This window comes from Pinus tabuliformis, chromosome Q, assembly GCF_031772625.1.
Source record: "Pinus tabuliformis cultivar Carrire ecotype Pingquan chromosome Q, CPIR1, whole genome shotgun sequence".
Lineage (NCBI taxonomy): Eukaryota > Viridiplantae > Streptophyta > Pinopsida > Pinales > Pinaceae > Pinus > Pinus tabuliformis.
The window spans coordinates 753,921,155-753,945,215 of record NC_142296.1 but is presented as its reverse complement, the minus strand read 5'-3'; the positions used below and the strand labels follow the sequence as shown (position 1 = coordinate 753,945,215).

The 24,061-nt window shown below is 38.8% G+C and overlaps 1 protein-coding gene and 1 long non-coding RNA gene across 3 annotated transcripts in view; both read left to right on the top strand.

Moving 5' to 3' along the window:
• GSH1 (glutamate-cysteine ligase) overlaps window positions 1-24,061 on the top strand; it is a 406,219-nt gene that overhangs the window by 226,471 nt on the left and 155,687 nt on the right. For both annotated transcript variants that reach the window (XM_089385200.1, XM_089385199.1), the window contains exons 7-12: window positions 22,396-22,464; window positions 22,563-22,633; window positions 22,763-22,831; window positions 23,079-23,172; window positions 23,661-23,750; window positions 23,905-23,985. In XM_089385200.1, the coding sequence (XP_089241326.1) occupies window positions 22,396-22,464; window positions 22,563-22,633; window positions 22,763-22,831; window positions 23,079-23,172; window positions 23,661-23,750; window positions 23,905-23,985 (474 nt within the window). The remainder of the gene's footprint in view (window positions 1-22,395; window positions 22,465-22,562; window positions 22,634-22,762; window positions 22,832-23,078; window positions 23,173-23,660; window positions 23,751-23,904; window positions 23,986-24,061) is intronic.
• LOC149221711 (uncharacterized) lies at window positions 18,722-19,477 on the top strand. The gene is made up of 2 exons (XR_016248874.1): window positions 18,722-18,848; window positions 18,953-19,477. It is a non-coding gene; the product is annotated as an uncharacterized LOC149221711 (long non-coding RNA).

Sequence of the window (24,061 nt, the reverse complement as noted above, 5' to 3'; positions counted from 1 at the left end):
CCTACCTACGTGTTCTGTTAATTAACAGGTTATTTACCATGTAAATACTGGAAATAAATACAAGTACATGCTCAACGCATTACAGATCATGAACTGAAGGAAATAGAAGCAAGCACACAAGTGACACCGTTGTTTTTGGACTGATGTCTCCAGAAAAACCCAATGAGGGAAAACTGGTGTAGCTATCTCAGGGTTTGATTTATTAAGCAGTTTCAGAATATAATCTGGGTGCCAAATCCGACTCACCAAACAGAGAAAATCTCGGCAGTAGTACCTCTCTACTCGAAAGTAGATATTCCGACTGAAACCCCGGATAAACACTCCGACATCTTCACAACTCCAATCCGCCCCACGAAACCCCAATGTCAGCCTCTAGGGACTGCGTCAGCCTCTCTCTAGCCCAACGTTAGCCCAACGTCACTCTGGCTTGGCCTGCATCAGCCTCTGGAGGCACTGCGTCAGTCCTCTGGCCCTCTGTGTCACCCACGCTGGCCCTTTGAGGCATTGCGCAGCCCCTCGCTGCCTCTGTGTGAGCCCTGGCTAGCTCTGCGTGAACCCTTGGCTGCTTCTACATCCCTCTCTCCTGCTGCTGCGCTGATCCTCCCGGTGCTATTTTTGCCTCTCTGCTTCTGTATTCACTGCCCCTCAGCTGCAAGTTTGATCATTCTCTCAACTTTCTCAGCAAACCCAGCCCCAGAAAGTCGAAATCTTGATCTCTTGGTGTGTTCTCCAAGTGACCCTCAAGCCTCCTTTTATACTTTTCTCGTTGACAATTCAACGACCGAGATTAAGTCCCTAATCAATGGCTAAGATTAGATTTGGCTTGATCCATGCCTTTTGGACCATTCTAACACAATTTTATATTAATTCACTTTAATATTTTATTTTCCCTAAGTTTAGACTTAGGGACTCCTTAAAAAATATTAATTTAAGTATGGGGGAATTTAATTTAAGTATGAGGCACAATACTTGCTAAGGTTTTGCAAATGGGGTAGCAAGCTAAGTGGGCTTGATTGTGGGGAAAAACTCCACAGTTAAGCGCGCTTGAGCCAGAGGAGTTCTGGGATGGGTGACCTCCTGGGAAGTCCTGGTTACCGGGTGCAAGCCCCGGAAGTGATGATTGATGCTATGTGATTCGTCTCCACATTTCACTAGTTTCAATCCCACTTCTTCACCCCTGTGAGCATCACCCGATGCAATGAGTGCTAAGTGAACTATTCAAAAATCATGAGAAATTAGTCAGTTACGACTACCTCTCATGGAAATGGTCATACGTTTGAATGACTTACTTAACGCAGTTGAATCCCAAAAATGATATCTAAAATATTAATTATTTTAATATCTCCCAAACTGTTTAGAATGTGCCCAAACCCTTTCTAGGTATTGGAGATCTCATGTGCCTTAGCCTCTCCACCAATTTTCGTGGCTAAAGCACATCCGATGCTACCCCAAATCAACAATAGTCAGACTTCTCACAGAGCTTGTCTTCGGTCGGGAAGTGTGATGAGGAACCCATGAAGCCATTCTGATTTTTCAAACTGTCTTTGGTGATTTCTCTTGCTCTTGCTTGGGCTTTGTCTTCACCTCACCTCTGATACCATGTTAATTTATGCTATGTTCTATGCTAGAGCAAGGAGAAGAGGCCTTTAGGCTTGCGACAAAGGGTGAGGAGGTTAGCGGAGGGAAGAAAAGGCCTTGGAAAGGCCTGCGGCTAGGAGAAGCAACCCGAAAGGGTTTGTGGCAAGGGAAACAAAAGCGATTGCTAGGGCGAGGAAGGCTAATGCTAGGCCTAGAATCCCTAAAAAAATTTGGGACCCCTGAAAAATTCAAACTTTGCTTCAGATATCCAAAAATCGCCAAGAAAACACCACAAATTCGTCTCCAAGGGCTAGCAACTTCCTTTTTTGCTTGTGCATTGAGCTCGGATGGAAGCTAGAGGCTAGATCTTTCCTTCCTAGGCTTAGATCCAGCTCAAAACCCCAACGATTTCCTTCAAGAGGGCTAGACGTCTCACTTGGGTGAGATAAATCCTCACAAATTTTGAAATGGATTGAGAAATTCACCTGCACCAGTGAAATAAATTTTTTGCAAAACCGCAATATATACAAAATTCAAAGTGAACCCAAAACCCCAACTACTGCAAACAAGGGCTAGAAATAATTTACAAAATTATTTTACAAAAAATTATATACAAATTATTTACAAATATACAATGCTTGTAAAACAAATTTGTTGAGAAAATAAATTCTGAATAATGGCAATGGATCAGTGCATTTTTTCGAAAGTTGGAATATTGGCCACACGCCTTAGTTAAGTTAAAACACCATATAAAAATTCCTAGAGCCCAAACAAGGTCGACCCTTCTCTACAGTTTGTGAACTTGGAGCCCTAGGGCTAGCGTACCTGCAGATCTCTATAAATTTTCTTTAACAAAATTGTTAGATCATATGATGAATCAAATCACCTAAGATAGGACGAAATTTTACCAATAAAATGTCTTATTATCGTCAATGAAATAACGATTTATATAACAATGAAAGTTTGAAACACAATATAGGATTAGAACATAACTAGCACATACCTCCGATCAATGGAAGAAGAACACCATGAACTGAACCCCAAAGTTATTTTATTATGATATTAAATCATTCCCATCAGAGCAATGCCTCAATACCAACGTTACAAATTTACATCTTCCAGAGATAGCCCAAAATCAGAGTTCTTGATGTCTTGAGAAACAAAATGGCTTCTATTTATAGAGAAATCCTCCAAGTAAATAACGGCTAGTTGGCTTCATGTCTGTCAAAATAATCTTGACCGTTGATAATAATTTGATCATCTTTTTACTTTGTTGTCGAAAATATTTATTTTGAGGAAAATTTCGAATTTCTCATAAAACCCATTTTTTATTAATCCAAAAGTTAATTTTTTGGATTAATTTCCCAAAAAATTTGATTTTGACTTAACCGACAAGGTCCAAGAGCTTAATTTTTCTTAAAATATCCATTTTTGCCTTGGTGGGGGGCATCTAAAATTTGACTTCTTTTTGACCCACGAATTTTCCATTTGGGGAAATATTAATTTCTCTATAATTTTTTGACTTTAAATAAATTAATTTTTTGTTTTAGGATTTAATTTTAGTTTAGCCAGAAAAATGATTTAATTGACACAAGTCGAGATTAATATTTTTTCCACCATCAAATACTTTAGCCATAGTGTCTAAATATGAGGGACCATGCACTAAAATATTTTTTACATGAGGTATTACAAATAATTCAACCCTCAAAGGGGGAATACAACTTTACATATAGACCCTCAAAATAATTAACCCATTCCCGTGACATAATATGATCTAGTATAGATCAAGTGATCTGTAATAAAATAATTTAGCTGAATAGCTTAAATTATTTCCAAACCACTTTTTACAAAGACTCAATATAACACTAAGACTCACTTAAGACCTTGTCAATGAATTCCTGTAATGACCAAACACAATAACTAGAATCTGAAATACCGAAAGCCTGAAGAATTAAATTTGTACTTACCTTAACTGCGGTTGATTCTGCTGGTGATGTCGTGGCTATTTTGATCCAGTCTCCGGGAGACCAATACCACCCAGCCAGATTGAGCAAACCTAGCTGCTCAATCCAGAAAACTTCACAACAGAAGCTCTCTGTCCCTCCGTGCCCAGAACCTCAGACGGCTTAAAGCTCTTCCAATGGATAATTATCTTCCTCCTGGTTTTCTCCTGGTGAATTTCTGCTCCTGGTTCTTTCTGCTCCTCTCTTGTTTTCCCCCCCCCCCCCCCCCTTCTCTCGGTTCAGGCCTCTGCTTTTATCTACGGGCCTGGCGGTGGCCGCCCTCCTCCCTACAGCCACCGCCTTCCACGCATTGATGGCTCTTAGATATTTTCCTACTGTCCTCTGCGCTCTGTTATAAATATTCAGCTGGTCTTTAAGCGCCCCCTTTTGTATAAGGGTCCTTTTGATTTTTTTGGTATTTTAGTGTATAGTTTAGTTTATTAAAGTTTTAATTTTTTATATGTTATAAAGCCTTAAATTATATATTTTATAAGTTAAATTTATATATGTTATAAATTCTTAAATTTATATATGTTATAAAGTCTTAAATTTATATTTATAAGATTTAAACATATTTATTATTTAAAACTCATCATATTTGTTTTATTATAAAGTTTAAAACTTTATATAGTGGGTCAGTTTATATGGGTCGTTACATACACTCCCCCTTCTGAAAACTTCGTCCCGAAGTTAGAGTTTTAGGTTTAAGGTTTTAATGGACATGACCTTTTCTTATCCAGGTCCCCAAGCTATTCTAAAATCATCCTATCCTTCCTAATCTCTTCTGCTCCCATCCTATCCGTCCTCTACCAGAGTATGCCATGGCGTCAGTTTTACTGATCTGACCATTCATAAACTCTTAGGTGACAGCGTCGGTTATACCGACCTGATTCCCAGTAGGCATCCGGCAGTCATCATCACACATCTAGGGGAGCGTGACTCGCACAGTCCTCCCATGACTCCAGGGTTCGGAGGATAAACGGTGGGTAACACCTCCACCCCTCCCAGTAGAATTAGGGCTACTACCCTATCATAGGATCACTTTGAGCTTTAATTGTTCTGAGGTTCTGTCGTCACGTGGTCATCCCGGTAACTGTGTATTACCTGCAATCAGACGCTTATCCATGCATTCGTAAAATGTGCATCAACGTATTCAAAATAACTCACATATTATTCCCTTATGAATTCACCTATGATACTATAATACAACATATTTTGCCATATTCCATGCATGTCTTTTGACGTTCATCTAGAATGTATTCACTTCCTGATCTCTATCCCATTGATCATATTTGACAAAATAAATAAATCCGATCTATAAATAAATGTCTTTATTTTAACAACTATAATTTAGTAAAATGAACCACATATATCATTTTGGTATCCATGTACCAGCAGAAATTTAAACATATATTATGCCATAAAGTTTCATGTTTATCCATAATCATTCAAAATGTTTCTGAGTCTCTGACTGTAGTGAAGTAAATATATACTAAACATAGTGTAAAGTTCTTCAAAATGGACATAAATTAGGGTATCTCTGACATATGTCCTCTGTATTCTCCCAAGTTGCTGATCCATGACTATACTTGTCCCATTGGACCTTAACTTGGTCCACCAGACGGTTCCTCAACTGTCGAAGTCTACGTTCCAGTATACGTAAAGGTTCGACCGTTATGACTCCCTCGTCCGATACCTGCAATTCTTTCCACTGGATGTTATGAGATAGATCAGCTACATAATGTCTTAATACAGAAACATGAAATACATTATGAATTCTATGCAGGTGGGGTGGCAGGGCAAGACGATAGGCAACAGGTCCAACTCTTTCCACGACTTTAAACCGTCCTATAAATCGGGGTGACAACTTTGTCCCTTTTCCGAATCGAATAGTACTTTTATTTGGTTTGATGCGGACGAAGACCTGGTCCCCTACTTCATATTTCCTATCAGATTGGTGAGCATCAACATAACTCTTTTGTCTATCCTGTGCTTCCTTTAATCGTTGTCTAATCTGGCTGACCTGCGCTTCCCTTTCATGGATTAATTCTGGTCCTATTATCACTCGATCTTCTAACCTGTCCCAACTTAACGGTGTTCTGCAAGGTCTGCCATATAAAGCTTCAAATGGAGGCATCCCAATCGAACTGTGGTAACTGTTGTTGTATGCGAATTCAACAAAGGGTAAATACTTTTCCCAGTGTGATTGCTAATCCATTACATACATTTGCAACATGTCTTCAAGTACTTGATTTACTCTTTCAGTTTGCCCATCAGTCTCAGGATGGTAAGCAGTGCTTAAATTTAGCTGAGTACCTAAGGCTGTCTGCATGCACGTCCAGAATCTAGAAGTGAATCGCGAATCTCTATCGGATATAATCTTCTTAGGTACTCCATAAAATCTGATGATTTCATTTATGAATACTCTAGCTACGTCAGCAACATCATAAGTATCTCTTACCGGAATGAAATGGGCGCTTTTTGTTAATTTATCCACCACTACCAGAATGGCATTGTGTCTTTGAGAAGTAAGAGGTAGTCCAGTGATAAAATCCATAGAAATGGTCTCCCATTTAGACATAGGAATGTCGTGGGGTTGTAAGAGGCCCGCTGGGTGACGATGATCTGCCTTTACTTGCTGACATTCCAAACATTTTGCAACAAATTGAGCGATATCACGCTTCATGCCTGCCCAAAAGAAGAGTTTCTTGGTATCCGCATACATTTTCCCTACTCCAGGATGAGCACAATATACTGCTTTGTGAGCTTCCCCAAGGATGGTATTCGAAGATCTTTATCATCAAGAATGTACATCCTTCCATGGAATCGTAGGATCCCATCGTTTTCTAATTCATAACCCTCAAATTTAGATTCTTTTGCCTTAATTCCCTCAAGACTTGCCCTCACCTTTAAATACCAGTTGTCTTTTATAAGATGATCCAATACTCGTTGTCTTAAGTCCACTTTAATGGGTATGAGAGAAAATATCCGGGGTCTCCTGCTTAAGGCATCGGCTACTACATTTTCTTTTCCCTTAATATATGATATTCCGAAGTCATATTCACTTAGGAATTCACTCCATCGTTTTTGCCTGGCATTTAAGTCTCTTTGGGTGAACAAATATTGTAGACTTTGATGGTCGCTTTTAAGTGTAAAATTTCGTCCCACCAGATAGTGTCTCCAGATCTTTAAAGCTAGCATTACAGCGGCCAATTCTAAATCGTGAGTAGCATAGAGTTCTTCATGAGATTTTAGCTTTCTGGAAGCATAAGCTATCACTCCCTTATCCTGCATCAACACTGCACCCAGCCCTTGCTTGGATGCATCAGTACATACCGTGAAGTCTTTTGCCCATATCAGGGACTCTTAGGATTGGTGCACTGGTGAGTAGTCTTTTGAGTTCAGAAAATGCTTTATTACATTCCTCGGTCCACTCATATTTAACACCTTTACGCTGAAGGGTTGTGATTGGCTTTGCGATTTTGGAGAATCCCTCCACAAATCTCCGGTAATAACCTGCTAAACCCATAAAGCTTCGTATCTCATGTGCATTTTTCGGTATTGGCCATTCCATGATCGCTTTTACCTTCTCAGGATCTACTAAAATCCCTTCACCTGATATGATGTGACCCAAATAATGAATCTTTTCCTGAAAGAAAGAACACTTGGACAGTTTTCCATATAACTGACGTTCTCTAAGGCAGGACAGTACTATCCGCAAATGCTCTTCATGCTCTTCTTCATTCTTGGAATAGATGAGAATATCATCTAAAAAGACTTGTACAAATTTATCAAGATACTGACGGAAAACACTGTTCATAAGATTCATGAATATGGCTGGCGCATTTGTTAACCCAAATGGTACCACAGTAAATTCATAGTGCCCAAAACGTGTCCGGAATGCAGTCTTAGAGATATCATTTTCAGAAATCCTTAGCTGATGATACCCTGATCTAAGGTCAATTTTTGAAAAGACAGCAGCTCCTTTCATTTGATCGAAAAGATCATCGATTCGCGGCATAGGGTATTGATTCTTTACTGTAGCTCGATTCAAGTCTCGATAGTCTATGCATAATCTTAAGGATCCATCTTTCTTCTTTACAAAAATTACAGGAGCGCCCCAAGGTGAAGTACTGGGCCGAATAAGCCCTATATCGAGTAGTTCCTTCAACCGGATTTGCAATTCCTGAAGTTCTGGAGCTGTCATTCTATAAGGCGTTTTAGAGATCGGTTGGGTACCTGGCTTTAATTCAATAGTGAGATCCAATTCTCTTACCGGGGGTAATCCAGGTAGTTCCTTTGGAAATACATCCGGGAACTCGGCTAACACCGGATATTGTTCTAAGGATGGCCCTTTTTCCTGGCTTACTTCGTGAATTGCATAAGCCTGACAACCCTTTCTTAAACAACGCTTCACCTGCATTGCCGAAATGTAGCGTAAAGAAACTTCCCTCTTGATTCCTTGAATTTGGATTACTTCTCCCTCCTCGTTTATGCCCAGAATCCTTTTTCCATAACAGTCCACCCAAGCTTGGTGAGCTTCCAGCCAATCCATACCTATGATAAGATCATACGTTCCTAAGGCTGTGACATAGACTTTTAGTTTAGTCGAACAGACCCCTAGGTCAATTTTGCATTGATCCACACTCAAGCCCACGGTTTGGAGTTCTCCTGAGGCCATTTCCACTTGGTGGAAATCATTTTGTCTACGAGCTGCCAACCCACATTTGTTTAATGCATATGACGAAATGAAACTATCTGTGGCACTAGTATCAAATAAGATTTTGAGTTTTATGCCATTGATAATACCTGAAGATTCCACTACAGTGGATTGATGGGCTGCTTGGTCGTGGTTGACTACTGCATGAATTCTATGATTACTTCGATTGGCTGATACCGGCTCCTTCCCAGTCCTATGCAATATATTTGATGAAGCTTCTGGGCAGTTACGCTGGAAATGCAGCCCCCCACATCCCCAACAATTGAGCTGCGCTGATCCTCTTGAATCAAGGTGTGAATTTCTAGAGAACGAGCTGCGTCCTCCCATGTTGATTCCTCTCGCACTCCTTCCTCTACCGGTAGTCCCTTGCGATGCCCATGGTCTGGTGTTGGATGATTCCGCGGCTATAGTGTTTACAGCCATGGGAACTCTTGTCCCCATACTTGGGGTAAACCTGTTACCGTAAGGTGGCCTCGAGCTACCTCCTCTGAAAAAGTTCCGGGGAGCCTTCCCTGGAAATCCTGATTGTAAAGGCCCTGCTGGCCCCATATCCTTTTTGATTCCAAGGTGCTCTTCTGCATAACGGCCACATTCGACTGCCTCGGCTACAGATGATGGTTTCCACATACTTACCAAGGCTCTGATGCGAGGATTTAACCCAAATATGAAGCGTTCAGCTTGACGTTCATCAGAGTCTAAGTAGTGGATGTATTTTACCAGCTCCATAAACCTTATTTCGTACTCTTCCACCGTTTTACTTCCCTGAATTAGTGTATGAAAGGCTCTGGCTTGTTGTTGTTGAAAGTATGGAGGTAAATACTTCACGCGGAACCTTTCCTCAAACAGATCCCAAGGAACATTATCCGATGTAAGGTGCAACTGCTTTTCCAGGTTTCCCCACCAAATCAAGGCACTTTCCTTTAGTTGAAACACTGCAATTTTTGTTTTTGCTGAAGGCGAATATTCTCTTAACCTAAAGCACCGGTTCATCCCTTCCAACCATGCCTCAGCGCGTTCACCAGCTCGACCTCCCGAAAATTCTGGGAGTCTAATTTTCTGAAGCTCTCTAGAGATGTCTTCTCTCGATCCTCTGGGCTCCAAATTATTTGGTTCCGCTGAACTGGTGGCTACATGCTGAAATTCCTCTTTGTTTTTAGCCTTAGTTGATTCCTTTAATGTCTCCAATAAGGCTTCCAAAGAGTTCATTATCACAGTCAACTCTGGCGTTGGAGCGTTTGATGTTGACGGTGGTCTTGGTGGTGACGAAGGTGATGGGGATGATGATGGCGACGGTGGCGGCATTAATGGTGATGATGTTGCCTGGTCACGTCGTCGTCCCTCATACGTCCTTACCATGGTAATGGTCCCTGAACACACAATAAAATTTATATATATATTAAAAAAGAATTTGAGGTGGATAACCGAATTTTAACACACAATTTTCTTTGCAACATCACATTTATAAACGGGTATAGTTTTTCTATTTTTACCCGCTAGGCGGATCTTACTGGTACCGAGGTCAAGGAGGGTGGTGTCGCGACCTCCTTGTCCTAATGCAGGGTATTCTACCCTAATATGAACAATGCAGAAGTGTATGTTTATTAGCTCCTAAGGTAAGACATCTAAAGTTTATTTACCTAATAACATTCACAAAAATGAAAATGTTAGATGTCTCGCTTATAATGTTCATTGGTAACATACTTGTCATACCCCAATCTGACCATTACTTTTAAGGCGGTCATATATATCTATCTCCCTAATATATTACTTGGATATGGATTTAATCCAAAAGAAGGGTTGTTGTTTCTATATTCGTTTGACCTTTAGCCGTAAAATTTACCATAGACATGTCCTGATTAAAATCTAGAAGAGGCAAAGTTCATCAGTGAATCATAAAAGTAGATTGGATTTTAAGTGGAGGGCAACAATGATTTATGATTTCGAGAACCAGTTCTGTGAAAATGGTTCCGTCCAAGGATGTATTTAGTACAATTTCGTTCTCTAATAATAAGATTTTCCTTTTTAACAACTTGAATTCTTCCTTGGGCAAGATGCTCTTCTTTTGTGGCAGATGGGCTTATATCGGGGTAATTGGATTTCTCTTGGGGAAATTCATCCTGAAGTTGCCCCAAATTTCAACAAAGAGGAAATCAAAATAAGTCTTTTTATGAGCAGCTTTTTAGCAAAATCAACTGTATTCAGGGTTCTCTTCCTGGGTACATACTCAAAATCTGCCTTGCCTAAGAAACTGCACAATTTCGTACTAGCAGTCTGATTCTTCTGTAGCAAAATAGGAACAGTCACATAGTTTGAACTAAGATAACATTAAGGATGTTAAAACTTAAAACTGATAAGAACTTGAAGTCTTGAACCATAGAGAGCCATTCAGATCTTGCATTTCTACAGATGAGTTTCTTAAAACTCAACATTCATTTTTTTTTTTTTGAAGATAAAGATGCACACCCATAGTTTAAAATAGTTATAAATACATTGCAACCACTGGAAAAGAATTTCAGAAAAAAAAAGAAGCAATCGAACATTCAGAAGCCAAAATGCCAACAAGAAGCTAAATGGAAATAATATCACAAGTTCTATAGTTTATTCTTGTTAAACATATATACACCATAGATGTAAACTGTCTATCATTATGGATAAGGACTGGCAAAAATGACGGAAAATGCATACCCCAGTGAGTAGAAGTTCCTTGTTCCTTTCGTGTGACAAATCTAGTGTTTCCAAATTACCACACCAAACTGAAATAGTATGCCAGCTTGTGTGGAACACATTTTGTGCATGTAAATGATGTAATTGATGGCCAATATCTTTTAACAGTGCAGAGAATGGAGCTGTACTAAAAGACACGGAGTGATGTGGAGAATGGTAAAGACGCAAGGAGGATAAACAACACGGAACCAAAGCACCATATGACTCCGAACTTGAAGGATGAGATGCATAATCCCTGTTTTTTAAACGCCTCCTAAACCCCATCCTTCTTCCATCTGATAAATCATCCTCTTCTTCACTAGAGTCAAGAGCTTCATTGAACTTTGATGACACAACAGACAAGTGCTGCAATTGTTCAAGAGACACAAAGATATGTCCAAGTTCTGGCCAACCAATGGCATCACTATATAAATCAAGGATTTTGATGGACATTTTCAAATCTAAAAATCTATAGAGACATTCTTTTGAGATTTGTACACGGCCATCAAGGTCTAACTTCTGAAGATTTGGGCATTTATGGCTCACAGCATCAACAATACCATCACTAACTGAGATTTATTTCTACATTGTAAAGAAAGCTTTCTAAAACAGATAATCGGAAAAACCGTTGATGCCTTCCTCCGGACGCCCACCGTGGGCTCGAACCCATGACCACAAGCTTAAAAGCCTTGCGCTAAAAAACATTAAACTTTTAAAGTCGATGTTACTAAGTTTGAAAATAATTTATTCATTTTATTTCTAAGGTTTCTTTCCATTATGCACTATCTATCATATCCTAAGGTCATAATATATATAACTGTTTAAATAATTTCCGCATACGGATGGAATCACCGCCACATATCCGCGTCGGGCTTGCTTTGACAACGGTTTACGCGACGAAATTAGGTTTTAGCGTAACACTTTGGTGAATAGGCTCTAATCTGAAGGAAAGATTATGAGAATATCGCAAGGCAACGAAAAACATAACATTCGATGGAAGGAGTGCCCGATTTAACACGCGGGTCAAAACAGCTCGATGCTAACGCTGGTGATGAGAAATAGCACGAAAAAGGGGGTATCAAGTTTCCAGAAGGTCAGTTCGATGATTAACGCCGATATTGGTGCGTCTAAGTCCTCCTGCAGCACGCTGTCCATTGATGACAGAACCATTAATAACCCTTTTCGCGGACCCGTTAACTGTGTTAGAAATTGTAGACGGATTATTTCTAATCTGGGCAGTGGCCTCTTTCACGGGGACCATTTGTGGCGCCCGTCCATTAATCTTTGCAGGAGGACTGCCGGAGCCAGAGCTTCTGGCTTCAATTTTAAAGCCTGAAAATTCTCCGGCGTCTCGAGACGTTTCGATTTGGGGGAAATTTCGCGGCGCAAATGTGCGGCAGAAGCTCAAATCTTGATGGTCATTGGACTGTGAACAGACGAGGCAAGAAACGTAGCCATGGCTCTTTCTATCAATCCACAGAATGACTATTCAACTCAGCACAAGCGCACCTTAGACCGTGGCTGCGTGGCTGTAAAATTTTAATGGAGGAGATGGTTCGAACCCTACCATCTGCGGAGGACAAACTATGAATAATAGCTATAAACGTGAACCCCACTCATACGCGATCAAGGCAGAGCCGAGAAGAAACTAAAACATCAATTGACTCCATTTTTACCTAGATGAGGGTTACCTAAAGTTTTCACGTAGCATTTTTGAAAACTACAAGGGCCTATGAGGTGGAAAGGGTTTGAACAACAGCTCTGATACCATCTGTAATGACCAAACACAATAACTAGAATCTGAAATACCGAAAGCCTGAAGAATTAAATTTGTACTTACCTTAACTGCGGTTGATTCTGCTGGTGATGTCGTGGCTATTTTGATCCAGTCTCCGGGAGACCAATACCACCCAGCCAGATTGAGCAAACCTAGCTGCTCAATCCAGAAAACTTCACAACAGAAGCTCTCTGTCCCTCCGTGCCCAGAACCTCAGACGGCTTAAAGCTTTTCCAATGGATAATTATCTTCCTCCTGGTTTTCTCCTGGTGAATTTCTGCTCCTGGTGAATTTCTGCTCCTCTCTTGTTCCCCCCCCCCCCCCCCCCCCTTCTCTCGGTTCAGGCCTCTGCTTTTATCTACGGGCCTGGCGGTGGCCGCCCTCCTCCCTGCAGCCACCGCCTTCCACGCATTGATGGCTCTTAGATATTTTCCTACTGTCCTCTGCGCTCTGTTATAAATATTCAGCTGGTCTTTAAGCGCCCCCTTTTGTATAAGGGTCCTTTTGATTTTTTTGGTATTTTAGTATATAGTTTAGTTTATTAAAGTTTTAATTTTTTATATGTTATAAAGCCTTAAATTATATATTTTATAAGTTAAATTTATATATGTTATAAAGTCTTAAATTTATATATGTTATAAAGTCTTAAATTTATATTTATAAGATTTAAACATATTTATTATTTAAAACTCATCATATTTGTTTTATTATAAAGTTTAAAACTTTATATAGTGGGTCAGTTTATATGGGTCGTTACAATTCCTCCCTAGCTTTAGGGTTTAAGCTGGAGGAAAAACTATGTCAATTATCAATGTTTAAAAACACACATAATTTGGTGAGGATCGCCGAAATCAAAGACTTACTTAGGTGTTGTTACAAAATTAAACGATAATACTAGCATCATTTACATTATAACTTGCAAAAATTAGGTTTATAATGATACAATGTGTTGGCTGATGAATATGAATTTTGAAAAAATTCCTTCAAGTCTTTGGATTCTGCTTCCTTGGATTGTTGACAAAATTGTGGTCGACACTGCCGACTGAGGACCATCTAGAGATCTTTTCTCTTATGGATACTACCCACGGTTGATTGGTAAAAAACGACACCTCATATTTTTGTCCCTAGTTCTAGCTCTTGCCTTGTGAGTCAACGTCTCAAGACTTGCTAGATTTTGAGGCAACATTTCTGGTGCCGTTGCAGGGGAGGATTTGAGTCAACCTCCTCGTGATTTGAAGATTAAGCTTCACCTTCTTTGAAGAGAACATTTAAAACAACAAAATATATTCTCTTTTGGCGACTCTTGAATTGAGTCTTACTAAGTGCCATGGTAGTTTTCCATACAATTCCATAGCTCCAAGAAAGAGGAAGACTACCAAGAAAACCACTGAAGCATCTACATCTCCTGTAAATCCTATTAGTTCGGTGGTTAGAAAATTCTTTGGAGACAACACCACCCCTTTCATCATGGCTTAACCATGGCTTGTAGCTGCATTCAAGCCATTGGACCTAAGCCAACTCCCTAATGCTCTGCATCCCTTACTTGAGAAGTACTACGAGTGGTTGCCCAAGTTAAATGGCTCTAATGCCACCACTATAGAGATACATATTCATGAGGTTTACTAAGCATTGAGTGCAAAGCTATTAATGAAAGAAATTGTAGTTAGGATGCAGTTTGCCTTGACATTTGACGAAAATTCTAGGGATTGGTGCCTTAGTCACTTTCCAACCCTAGATGAAGGAAAACCCATGCGAAGGGCAAAAGAAGGCTTGGAAGCCCTATATCTACTCACACGTGTGGAAGCAACAACTGTTGTAGGGTTCAAATCCCTGCCCACTCCGTTCTAGCTGTCTCCTAACAACAGGCTATGAGGGGTAGTACCTATGGAAATGAGATGATGGAAAAAAAGTTGGTAACCAATTTGCCCGGAAGACAGAACTGAGTGGCCTAGCTACTAGGTTAAATTTAGCAAGATCAGGATTCGATTAGATTTAGAATTGATACCAGTTCTTTATAGAGTCAAAATCTCTTGCTTATTATAAATTATATCCAAGTAACCGGATGGACAACTGCTGCTTATGTGATTGACTTACCTATATGTGATGCAAATTCTAAGACCTAAGTGTGATGCAAGGATCTTGGTTAATTTTAGATTATATGCCTAGTCTAAATGGAACCTTTCCCTTAACTATTTTGAGAAACAATCTTCAAAGGAGGTTGTGAGATGGAAGCCAACGGGAAGCAGACAGTGGCCTGATTAACGATACCTCCCCCTGTGTTCCAGCGACCCAGTGCCTCTGTCACTGCAGAAATTGTGGCTCTGACAACTGGAAGTTCACTATGTTAACCATTAAGAAGGGTTGAATCCCTCAAGCTGAATGAGAAAGGGTTGTCCTAGGAGTCTATCAACCAAGCTTATGCTTGGAGGTAAGTTGTTAAATGCAACTACTTTTAGAATGAAATGCAAGATGGATGAGTGAAGTTCTTAGCTTAAGATTGTTTTAAATGTTTAAGTACTTAAGTTATGATTATTGTTTATGACAATAGTACTTAACGATAAATGAAAAGACAATCTTAACCAAACAAAAATGTGCCAAATACTTAAGTGTGAAGTAGATACCAAAGATAATCACAAAGTTCTAATGACTACGGGATGTACACAAATCCCGTAATAACTTAACTCACACTTAGTCAAGATATCAATTGCAAGATTATTAAAGACAATGCCACAATTGAAACAATTAGAGATCTTCAAAGATATTTCAATCAAGTAAATGCCAATGATGATGCCAATATCAAATCCACAAGATGTCAATAATGAAAGATGCTAAAGAATAAAACTTAAAATGCTAAAACTAACTTAAACAAGATTTAGAAACTTAGAGCTTATATGTGTGAGTGTTTTAAGTGCAAACTTTGACATTTGTTAGATCTTAAGACAAGACAAGTGAATGTTAGATTTCCAATAATCAAAATCAGTAGTAATACTTCAGAAATATCAACACTTGTTATCCTTGTGACAACAATGATCAAATCACTTTAGATTCGAGAAACGATAAGCCTTTGATAGCCACAAATGATCAATGAGATGTCCAACACGTTTCTAATATAAATTATGAATTTTAACACACTTTAAGATGCGATATTTAGTGACATATCAGATTTGAAATAACTTATTATAGTACTAAGTAAATTAGAAAATCAGTGAGTTATTTATACCACAACAAGTGCCAAATCTGGCCCAAAACTTGCAAAAATTTGCCAAAAGTGAAATAAATAAATTTTGAGCCCTTTTAGATGTGTTATTCAGAAAAATTCTGATCTGATTCAGAGATTATGCAAAAAAATTTCAGCGAGCAAATTTTTAGATCTAAGCTAGATCTTTAATGCAGTGTTGCGAACATCGTGATTTAATCGTGATGTTTTTAAAAATTGTGATTTTTTAATTTTGCCGATAACATCGCCTGATTTTTACAATTATTTATTTATTTTTTTCTTCTTCGAAAAAATCGTGATTCGAGCAACAAAAATCGTGACCCTCCGGGACAACGTGTTTTATAAGCGATTTCATGAGTTTTATTTCTCATTTTTACCAGATAGCGGACTTGTTTAAGAGATGAGGAGGAGAGGAAGGTGACTACTAGGGCAGAGGAGGAGAAAAACGAGAGATTTTAGCATCCTAAGCAAGAGAAATTTGTGTTTGGACCAAATTTCTTCGGCAAACCATGGTTTCCAGGTATGGGCACCAAATTTGGCCATTTGTTTTTGGTTTTTTTCTTGTTTTTGGTTGGGTTTCTATAACCCATTGATTATTAATGATTTTTAAGTGGATTTGATGGTGTTTTTTTTTTAAATTTTGGTTGCATAGAGTGGAGAGGGTTCATTTTGGTCAAAAATGCAAAAACTTGATTGTTAGATTTATTAGTTTAATTTTTTCTTGTGCTCTATTTTTTTGCATAATTTTTGATTGGGTTTGAATGTGCATTTTTTCTATTATTGTTGGATTGAGTTGAAGCTTTTATTTTTTGTCAAAAATTCAATGTATTGTGTCATGTATGTAATTTTTTATTTTATTTTTTTAACTTGCAATTTTTCTTGTGCCATAGGATAAAGTTTCGAGTTTCAACTTCAAGCTTCATCTTACATTAAAACTCAAGAGTTCAACCAAGTTACAAACATGCTAAGGAAATTGGACCTTTTGTGGAAATTTGGTGAATTTGATGGAGGGTTTGATAGATCAAACTTGTCTTGCAAGTTGTGTGAGCATCATATGACAGGGGGGGTTTATAGATTGAAATATCACTTTGCACAAATCCCAAGACATGAGGTAGGACTTTGCACCAATACAAATGCGAAAATCATCAGAAGAGCCCTCAGATCATTGGAAGATTTAGAGCAAGTCAGACTGTCCAAGTCAGATCTGAGGAAGCAACTAGCAGGGAGAGTGTTAGGAGGTGAATATGAAAGTGGCACTGGTTTTACTTCAATATCAATATCTACAACCAACCCTGTAGCTACCTCATCATTTTTTGTTCCTAGAACCACGATTGGTTCACAATCATCTATCTCTTCAATGTTAAAAAAAAGGAGAAAGAACAAGCTGACAAGTTGTTGGGCAAGTTTCTCCTTTGGAGTGATATTCCTTTCAGCGTTGCAAGGAATAATCCATTTTTTCCAGCTTGCTGTTGATGCTATTGCAATTGTTGGCCCATAGTACAAAATCCTTTCTTATGATGACTTTAGAGGCAACATTCTTCAAGATGAAAAGGTTGACTGCACCAAAAGATTGGAGGAGTTTAAGGCATCATGGGCACAAACAGGATGCACTGTGATGTCAGATGGTTGGACCGACAAGAGGACAATGTTTATGAAATCTGTTGATGCATCTGCACATATCAAAGATGTAAAATTATTATGTGATTTGCTGGATGTGTTTATTTTGGAGGTGGGTGCAGAACATGTTGTTCAAGTCATAACGGACAATGCTGCAAATTATGTTGTTACTGGCAAGATGCTTATGGAGAGGCATCCTACTTTATTTTGGACACTTTGTGCTGCACATTGTATTGATTTGATGTTGGAGGACATAGGAAAAATTTCCTTTGTCAAAGATGTTGTTGACTCATAAAAAAACGTTACAAAATCTATATATAATCACGCATCTATGAGAAAATTCACCAACAACAAGGAGTTGGTGCGCCTCGCCATTGCATGGTTTGCCACCAGTTTCATATCTCTTCAATCCCTCTTGAATTCTATGTGGTATGTGAAGAGAATGTTTCTTTCAAATGAGTGGCGTGCTTTGACATTTCGCTGCAAACCAGGGGGAGAGCCATATGCATATTAGTTTCATACCAGGGAAACTTCTGGGTGGGAGTGCAGGAGGTGTGCAGCGTTACTGAACCTTTGGTAAAGGTTCTTCGATTAGTTGATAGTGACAAGCTTGCAATGGGCTATTTGTATGAGACCATGGACAGGGCCAAAGAATCCATTCGGGCCTACTATGATGATAAGGGAGATGAGGGGTTTCAGAAACAACTCCTCCTATGGAAGTGATTGATGAATGATGGAACAACACACTCCATCGTCCCATTCATGCTATAAGGATCTACCTGAACCCCGCATTTTCTTACCCATGTGGGTTCTTATTTGACGCTGAGATCATGGATTGATTCTTAACCTGTGTTCATAGGATGGTGCGATCTCCAGGAGAACATAAATCTCCAAAGAAATGGAGATATACAGGATGGAAGGTGGCACATTTAGCTTTGAGATGGCTTTGGTTGATAGGGAGACTAAAATGCCAGGTATTTTTTAATTTGTTTCAAATTTCATTGTCTCTTCAAGTTCATAACTTCATACTTTGCTTCAACTTTCAAATTTCATTTTTTTCTTATGTTTATCTTATTTTTAATTTTGTTGTAGATGCATGGTGGAGAAGCTATGGTGCGAGAGTACCCCATCTGCGAAAGCTTGCCATTCGAATCCCCAACCAAACATGTACTCCTCAGGATATGAGCGCAACTGGAGTGTATTTGAAAAAATACACAACAAGAAGCGCAACAGGTTAAACTTAAAACTTAAAATATTCCAAATTTCCAATTAATTTTTTGAATTCATTAAATAATTTTTTTTTTTTTTATAATTATTATTTTATGATCTTTGTACAGGTTGGAGTCCCAACGACTTAATGACATGGTCTACGTCTACTACAATCTTCGATTGTGGGTGAGGCAAGTTGAGAGGATACCTGATATGGAGGCCATCTCATTGGATGGGATTGACACCACTACTGACGTTGATTGGTTAGAGCAGGAGGTAGTGGAAGGCATAGAGGGGGGGAGGAGGAGCAATAGGAGGAGGAGGTGACACCACCTACCTAGGCTACCCCTGCCACCAGTATCGGACGTGGTCTACCTCGTATAACTCCCAGTTCTTCATCTTCTAGAGCACAACAGAGTCCACTGCCAACTCCATCGACATCTACGTCTAGAGGGAAAGGGGAAGCTATTGCATTTTCTCGCAAGAGAGGCAAAGGAAATCAGTAGTATTAGTTATTTGGTTCATTTCATTGTATATGACATTATGACTTATGATATGAGATACAATACTATATTTTTTGTTGATATTTTGAGGCCGAGTTGGGACTCAGGAGTCAAGACTTACTATTAAGGACATGATTCAAAGTTATGTGTGATGTAGCACTAGAAATGATATTACACATCTTATATATTAGTTGTTTTATCATATTTATGTGTCAATGTATTTATTTTATGTTGTAGATGCTTTAGATATTAAAAGATTGAAAAAATGATTATTTTTTTATTTTCCGTTTTTTCCCCTCGCCAATTTTATCTTGATCGCGATTTTCGCAACATTGCTTTAATGCCCTAGTGGCAAAATTTCTAGAAAAATTGAATTATGCAATTTTAGAGTATTTTGACCAACTTAATAAAATAGTGGGAAATTAGGGTTTAGAGAGCAATTCCTAGGCCCAAGGCCTTGAAGATCACTTTGCCCAAACTTGCCAAAATTTTGCCAAAATTTTGCAATGAAGTTGCCACCTGCAAATCAAACTTTTTGAGCCAAAATTTTTGCAAAATCCACCAAGTATTCAGCCCCAAAAATTTCAGAAATGGCTAAGGGTCAAAATAGGGTTAGAGGCTAAGGAAAGGCTCAAGAAAGTTAGCGTCTAGGGAAAAGAGGTCAAAGGAGGGCTGAAGAGGGGTCAAGAAGGCCACAAAAATGAGAGAGAAGGGCAAAGGAGAGAGGGAAACCGTAAATGGCTTGACGCTGGGGTAACTAGGGAAAATTAGAGCCTAAAAGGGCCACGATTGGCCTTAAAGGCAACCTTCTAGGGTTTGGGAGGGCAGTCGTGCGGCCTAGGGCCCACGACTAGGCCTTTCAAGTCCTTGAAACCCTAACACAAGGGCTGAAAGGGGAGGCTAAGGCCCCTAGAGCGTACAACTAGCCCTAAAAAGCCCTAAAAGGATGACGCAGAGGGAAAAAGTGATGACGCAGGGAGCTTAGAGGCCAACGCTGGCCTTGGAGAGGCCGGATCTGGGCCCGAGAAGGTTAAATTTTGGAACCCCAACTTCAGAAATTTTTTATTCCTTCAGATCTATACAATTCTGCTTAATTTTTTCAATGGCTGACCCTACAAAAAATTTTAGAGACTAAATCTTACCCTCAAGGGCCTAGATCTGGCTCTATTCCAAGTTTCTCGACTTGATCTCACCGACACAAATAGATTTACAAATGCCCAAACCCCAATATATACAAAAAATCTAAAACCCCAAAACCCCAATTAACAAAAGTAATATACAAAATTATTTTACAAATCTATTCACAAAATTTACAAACGTACACAGGTTTTGAAATAAATTTTGAGAAATAATTTTTATGGAGTTTTTTCTTTGATAAATGGCTAAAAACACTTTAGAAAATTAATGCACACTATAGCCTTAGCGAAATTTAAATCAACCACATAAATATTTGGAATCGCCGATATTGCTGATAAGATATTTTCTGGACCCTCGCCGATATTTTGCTGATACCGATATTTTCAACACTGCTTTTAACATTCTTTCAATTGCATCAACTTCAGAGGCCAAGTTTCCGGGCCCTAATTCAAGGATGTGGATATAGGTCGTTAGCCCCAATGACAAATGACTACCAACGCGAGGAACAAAGATGGATGATTGGGAGAGATGGAATGTGGTAAGAATGGATTACTTTGGAGAGGCTATACCCATTAATGCCCCCCAACTAGTGCCTTTCCTATACCTAAAGGCCTCAAAGGAGGTCCACTGGACTAGAGTCAAAGACTAACCTCCCAGGTGAAGTGTGGGAACAATGATACATTCGAGATTGGTCAATCATCCAATTTTCCCTGTGATCCATATTAATATGCCCATGACATTAAATGAAAGCGCATGATTGCTAGAATGGTTAGAGTACATGCTGATAGATGACCAAACTTCCTTCAAGAAAAATGCCAAATGAGCAAGAGGTTTGATTGAAGCAATAGGTGGAGAACTTTGGCATAACACTATGTGTTGACCATCATAGGGCTGCTGGCTGGCTGTCAAATAAGGAGAAAAAAATTGTCCTATGGGTTGGCCACTTTTGGTGACAAGACTAATTTGAAAATGGTCTTGAGCTGGAAAGGGTGGGCTCCAAATTTTCTTTGGGTGATGGCGTGAGGAGTTGTACTCTTACTCTTGATAATACAGCAATGCACAAGTGTTTGTTCACTCTTCGTCATGGCCAAATTGAACTCAACTGGGCTATTTCCACACACCTCTGAACCACAGAGCTGCGGGCTATTATAGATTCCATGAGAGAGTTGGTGGGGAAGGAAGGGAAAGAAGGAAAATAAAGAATGAAAAACATTACATTTTCTAGCATAATGAAAATATTGAAGGAAAATGATTGATTTCCTGGTACACATCTAACAGTTTTTGATGATATAAATGTACAAATATCTATCCCATATTGTATTATAGGAAGACTAAGGATGGTCGGCATTGTATATGCTTGTTGGAGTTTGAACCTGGGTCACTTACGTGGTGACACAACCTCTCAACCACTAGCCCCTATCAAACTGTATTTCAAACGTAGCAACCCTGCATCCACAGCCAAGCCTGTATTCTTTTAAAACCCTGTCTTATAGAAGAACAATGTAGGTTTTACCTGTTTTGCTTCTGCGTGTTAAAACCTCTTCTTGCCAATGTTGGATTTAGTGAGAACTTAGATCCAGGCCAGATATGTGATGTTTCTTGGATTATTGAAGTTGGAAGCTGCTAATGTATGAGTGAATATTACTACTATGATAGTGTTAATATACTTATGCTTCATATCTTTAGCCATACACTGTAATTGCAAGTAAAAGAGATTGAAAGCGGCACAGTGCATACCACTCGCCTGGTCAATATTGTTCTTGAAAACCCTGTTTTCATCTTCTGAAAGGTTTTCTTTTATTATTTTATAAGTAAAGATGCAAATTAAGCATATAATAGAAGACACATTGACAATGTGGGTCATGCATATCTATCTTCTGGTGTTCTTGATGGTTGCTATATGGTCTTAAGGTGGTTTGTCTTTTCAACAGGTTAATCTTGACTTCAGTTCAGAAGTAGATATGGTGCGTAAGTTTCGTCTTGGACTTGCCTTGCAGCCTGTGAGCACATCTTTCTCTATACTCCTTTTGATTTAATTTATTTTTGGACCTCATTCTTGTATTGGCTTCAATTATGAGACTTTGTTTCTCTTATACAGATTGCAACAGCACTTTTTGCAAATTCGCCATTCACAGAGGGGAAACCAAATGGTTTTCTTAGCTATAGAAGGTAATTGTTTACTTATTTTCTTATCTGTATTAGACATTTATTCATAAATCTACTACAGCTATCAGCTTTTATTAATTTCATCATATATACTATTGTGTCTCTCATTGTTTACCTCTGTACAATTTGCAGCCATATTTGGACAGATACTGACAACAGTCGTTGTGGAATGCTTCCGTTTGTTTTCGATGATACATTTGGGTAAAAACTGCTTGTTTATTGCTTTGAACTATGTTCTTTATTTGATTGGATTTCAGTCCGTAATATCAGCACCATAGCTCCCAATACATTTTTTAGGTTGACACGGTTTTGGAAATTATTTGCTTGTTGAGCTGAGGTTCTTTTTGTGGTTTGCATGTTATTATGGTTTCACAGTGAATGACTAGGTTGGTCTCTTGATGGCAGGTTTAACGAGATAGGAATTATTTTACATGCTGTATTGTTGCAGGTTTGAAAGTTACGTGGATTATGCTCTAGATGTTCCCATGTACTTTGTATATCGGAATAAGAAGTATGTCGATTGCAGTGGCATGTCTTTCAAAGTATTGGATCTTATCTTGACATCCTCTTTATCTGAATTTTACCTCTATGAATTAGGTGACTGGAAATAGTTTTGGAGAATGTCAGCTGGAAACATTTTTAAGCTACAAATGTAGAAAGTCATTAGAACATTGATAATGGGTTTGGCATTCTCTGTGCTCTGGATGTTCATATGTACTATTTATATTTTAATAAGAAGTATGTGGATTGCTGTGGCATGCGTTTCAAAGTATTGGCTCTTCTCTGGATATCCTCTTTAAATGAATTGTACCTCTATGACTTTGGTGAATAGAAAGAATTTAGTTTATTTTCAAATTTACCTTAAAGTCGGCATAAAATGTTTTAAAGCTTAAACTATAGAAAGTCATTAGAAGTTTTTAGAACACGAATGAGGAGTTTTGCTTTCTCTGTGCAATTGTTTGGAGCTGTTTTGTTAAAATTAACTGACTTCCATGGAGTGTGCTGATATAATTATATTGTATTGGTCCAGGATTTCATGAAGGGTAAATTACCATCCTTACCTGGTGAATTGCCCAATCTTAATGACTGGGAGAATCATCTTACTACCATTTTCCCCGAGGTTATCATCACACATTATCTATAATTACATATAAATCTCTAATACAAATTGCTTTGTTTCATGTGCAATGGTGTCAGCTGTTGCCAAACTACTTGCCATGCTAATTTACCTTGGTATGGTGATGTAAGGAATGCTGATGAATTTCTTTCTGCAGGTGAGGCTTAAGAGGTACTTGGAGATGAGAGGTGCAGATGGAGGTCCTTGGAGAAGATTGTGTGCTTTACCGGCATTATGGGTATGGATTTAGATTGATAATATATTTCTGACATTATGGGTAAAAATATACTTACATAGCATCAGTGTGTAGGTTT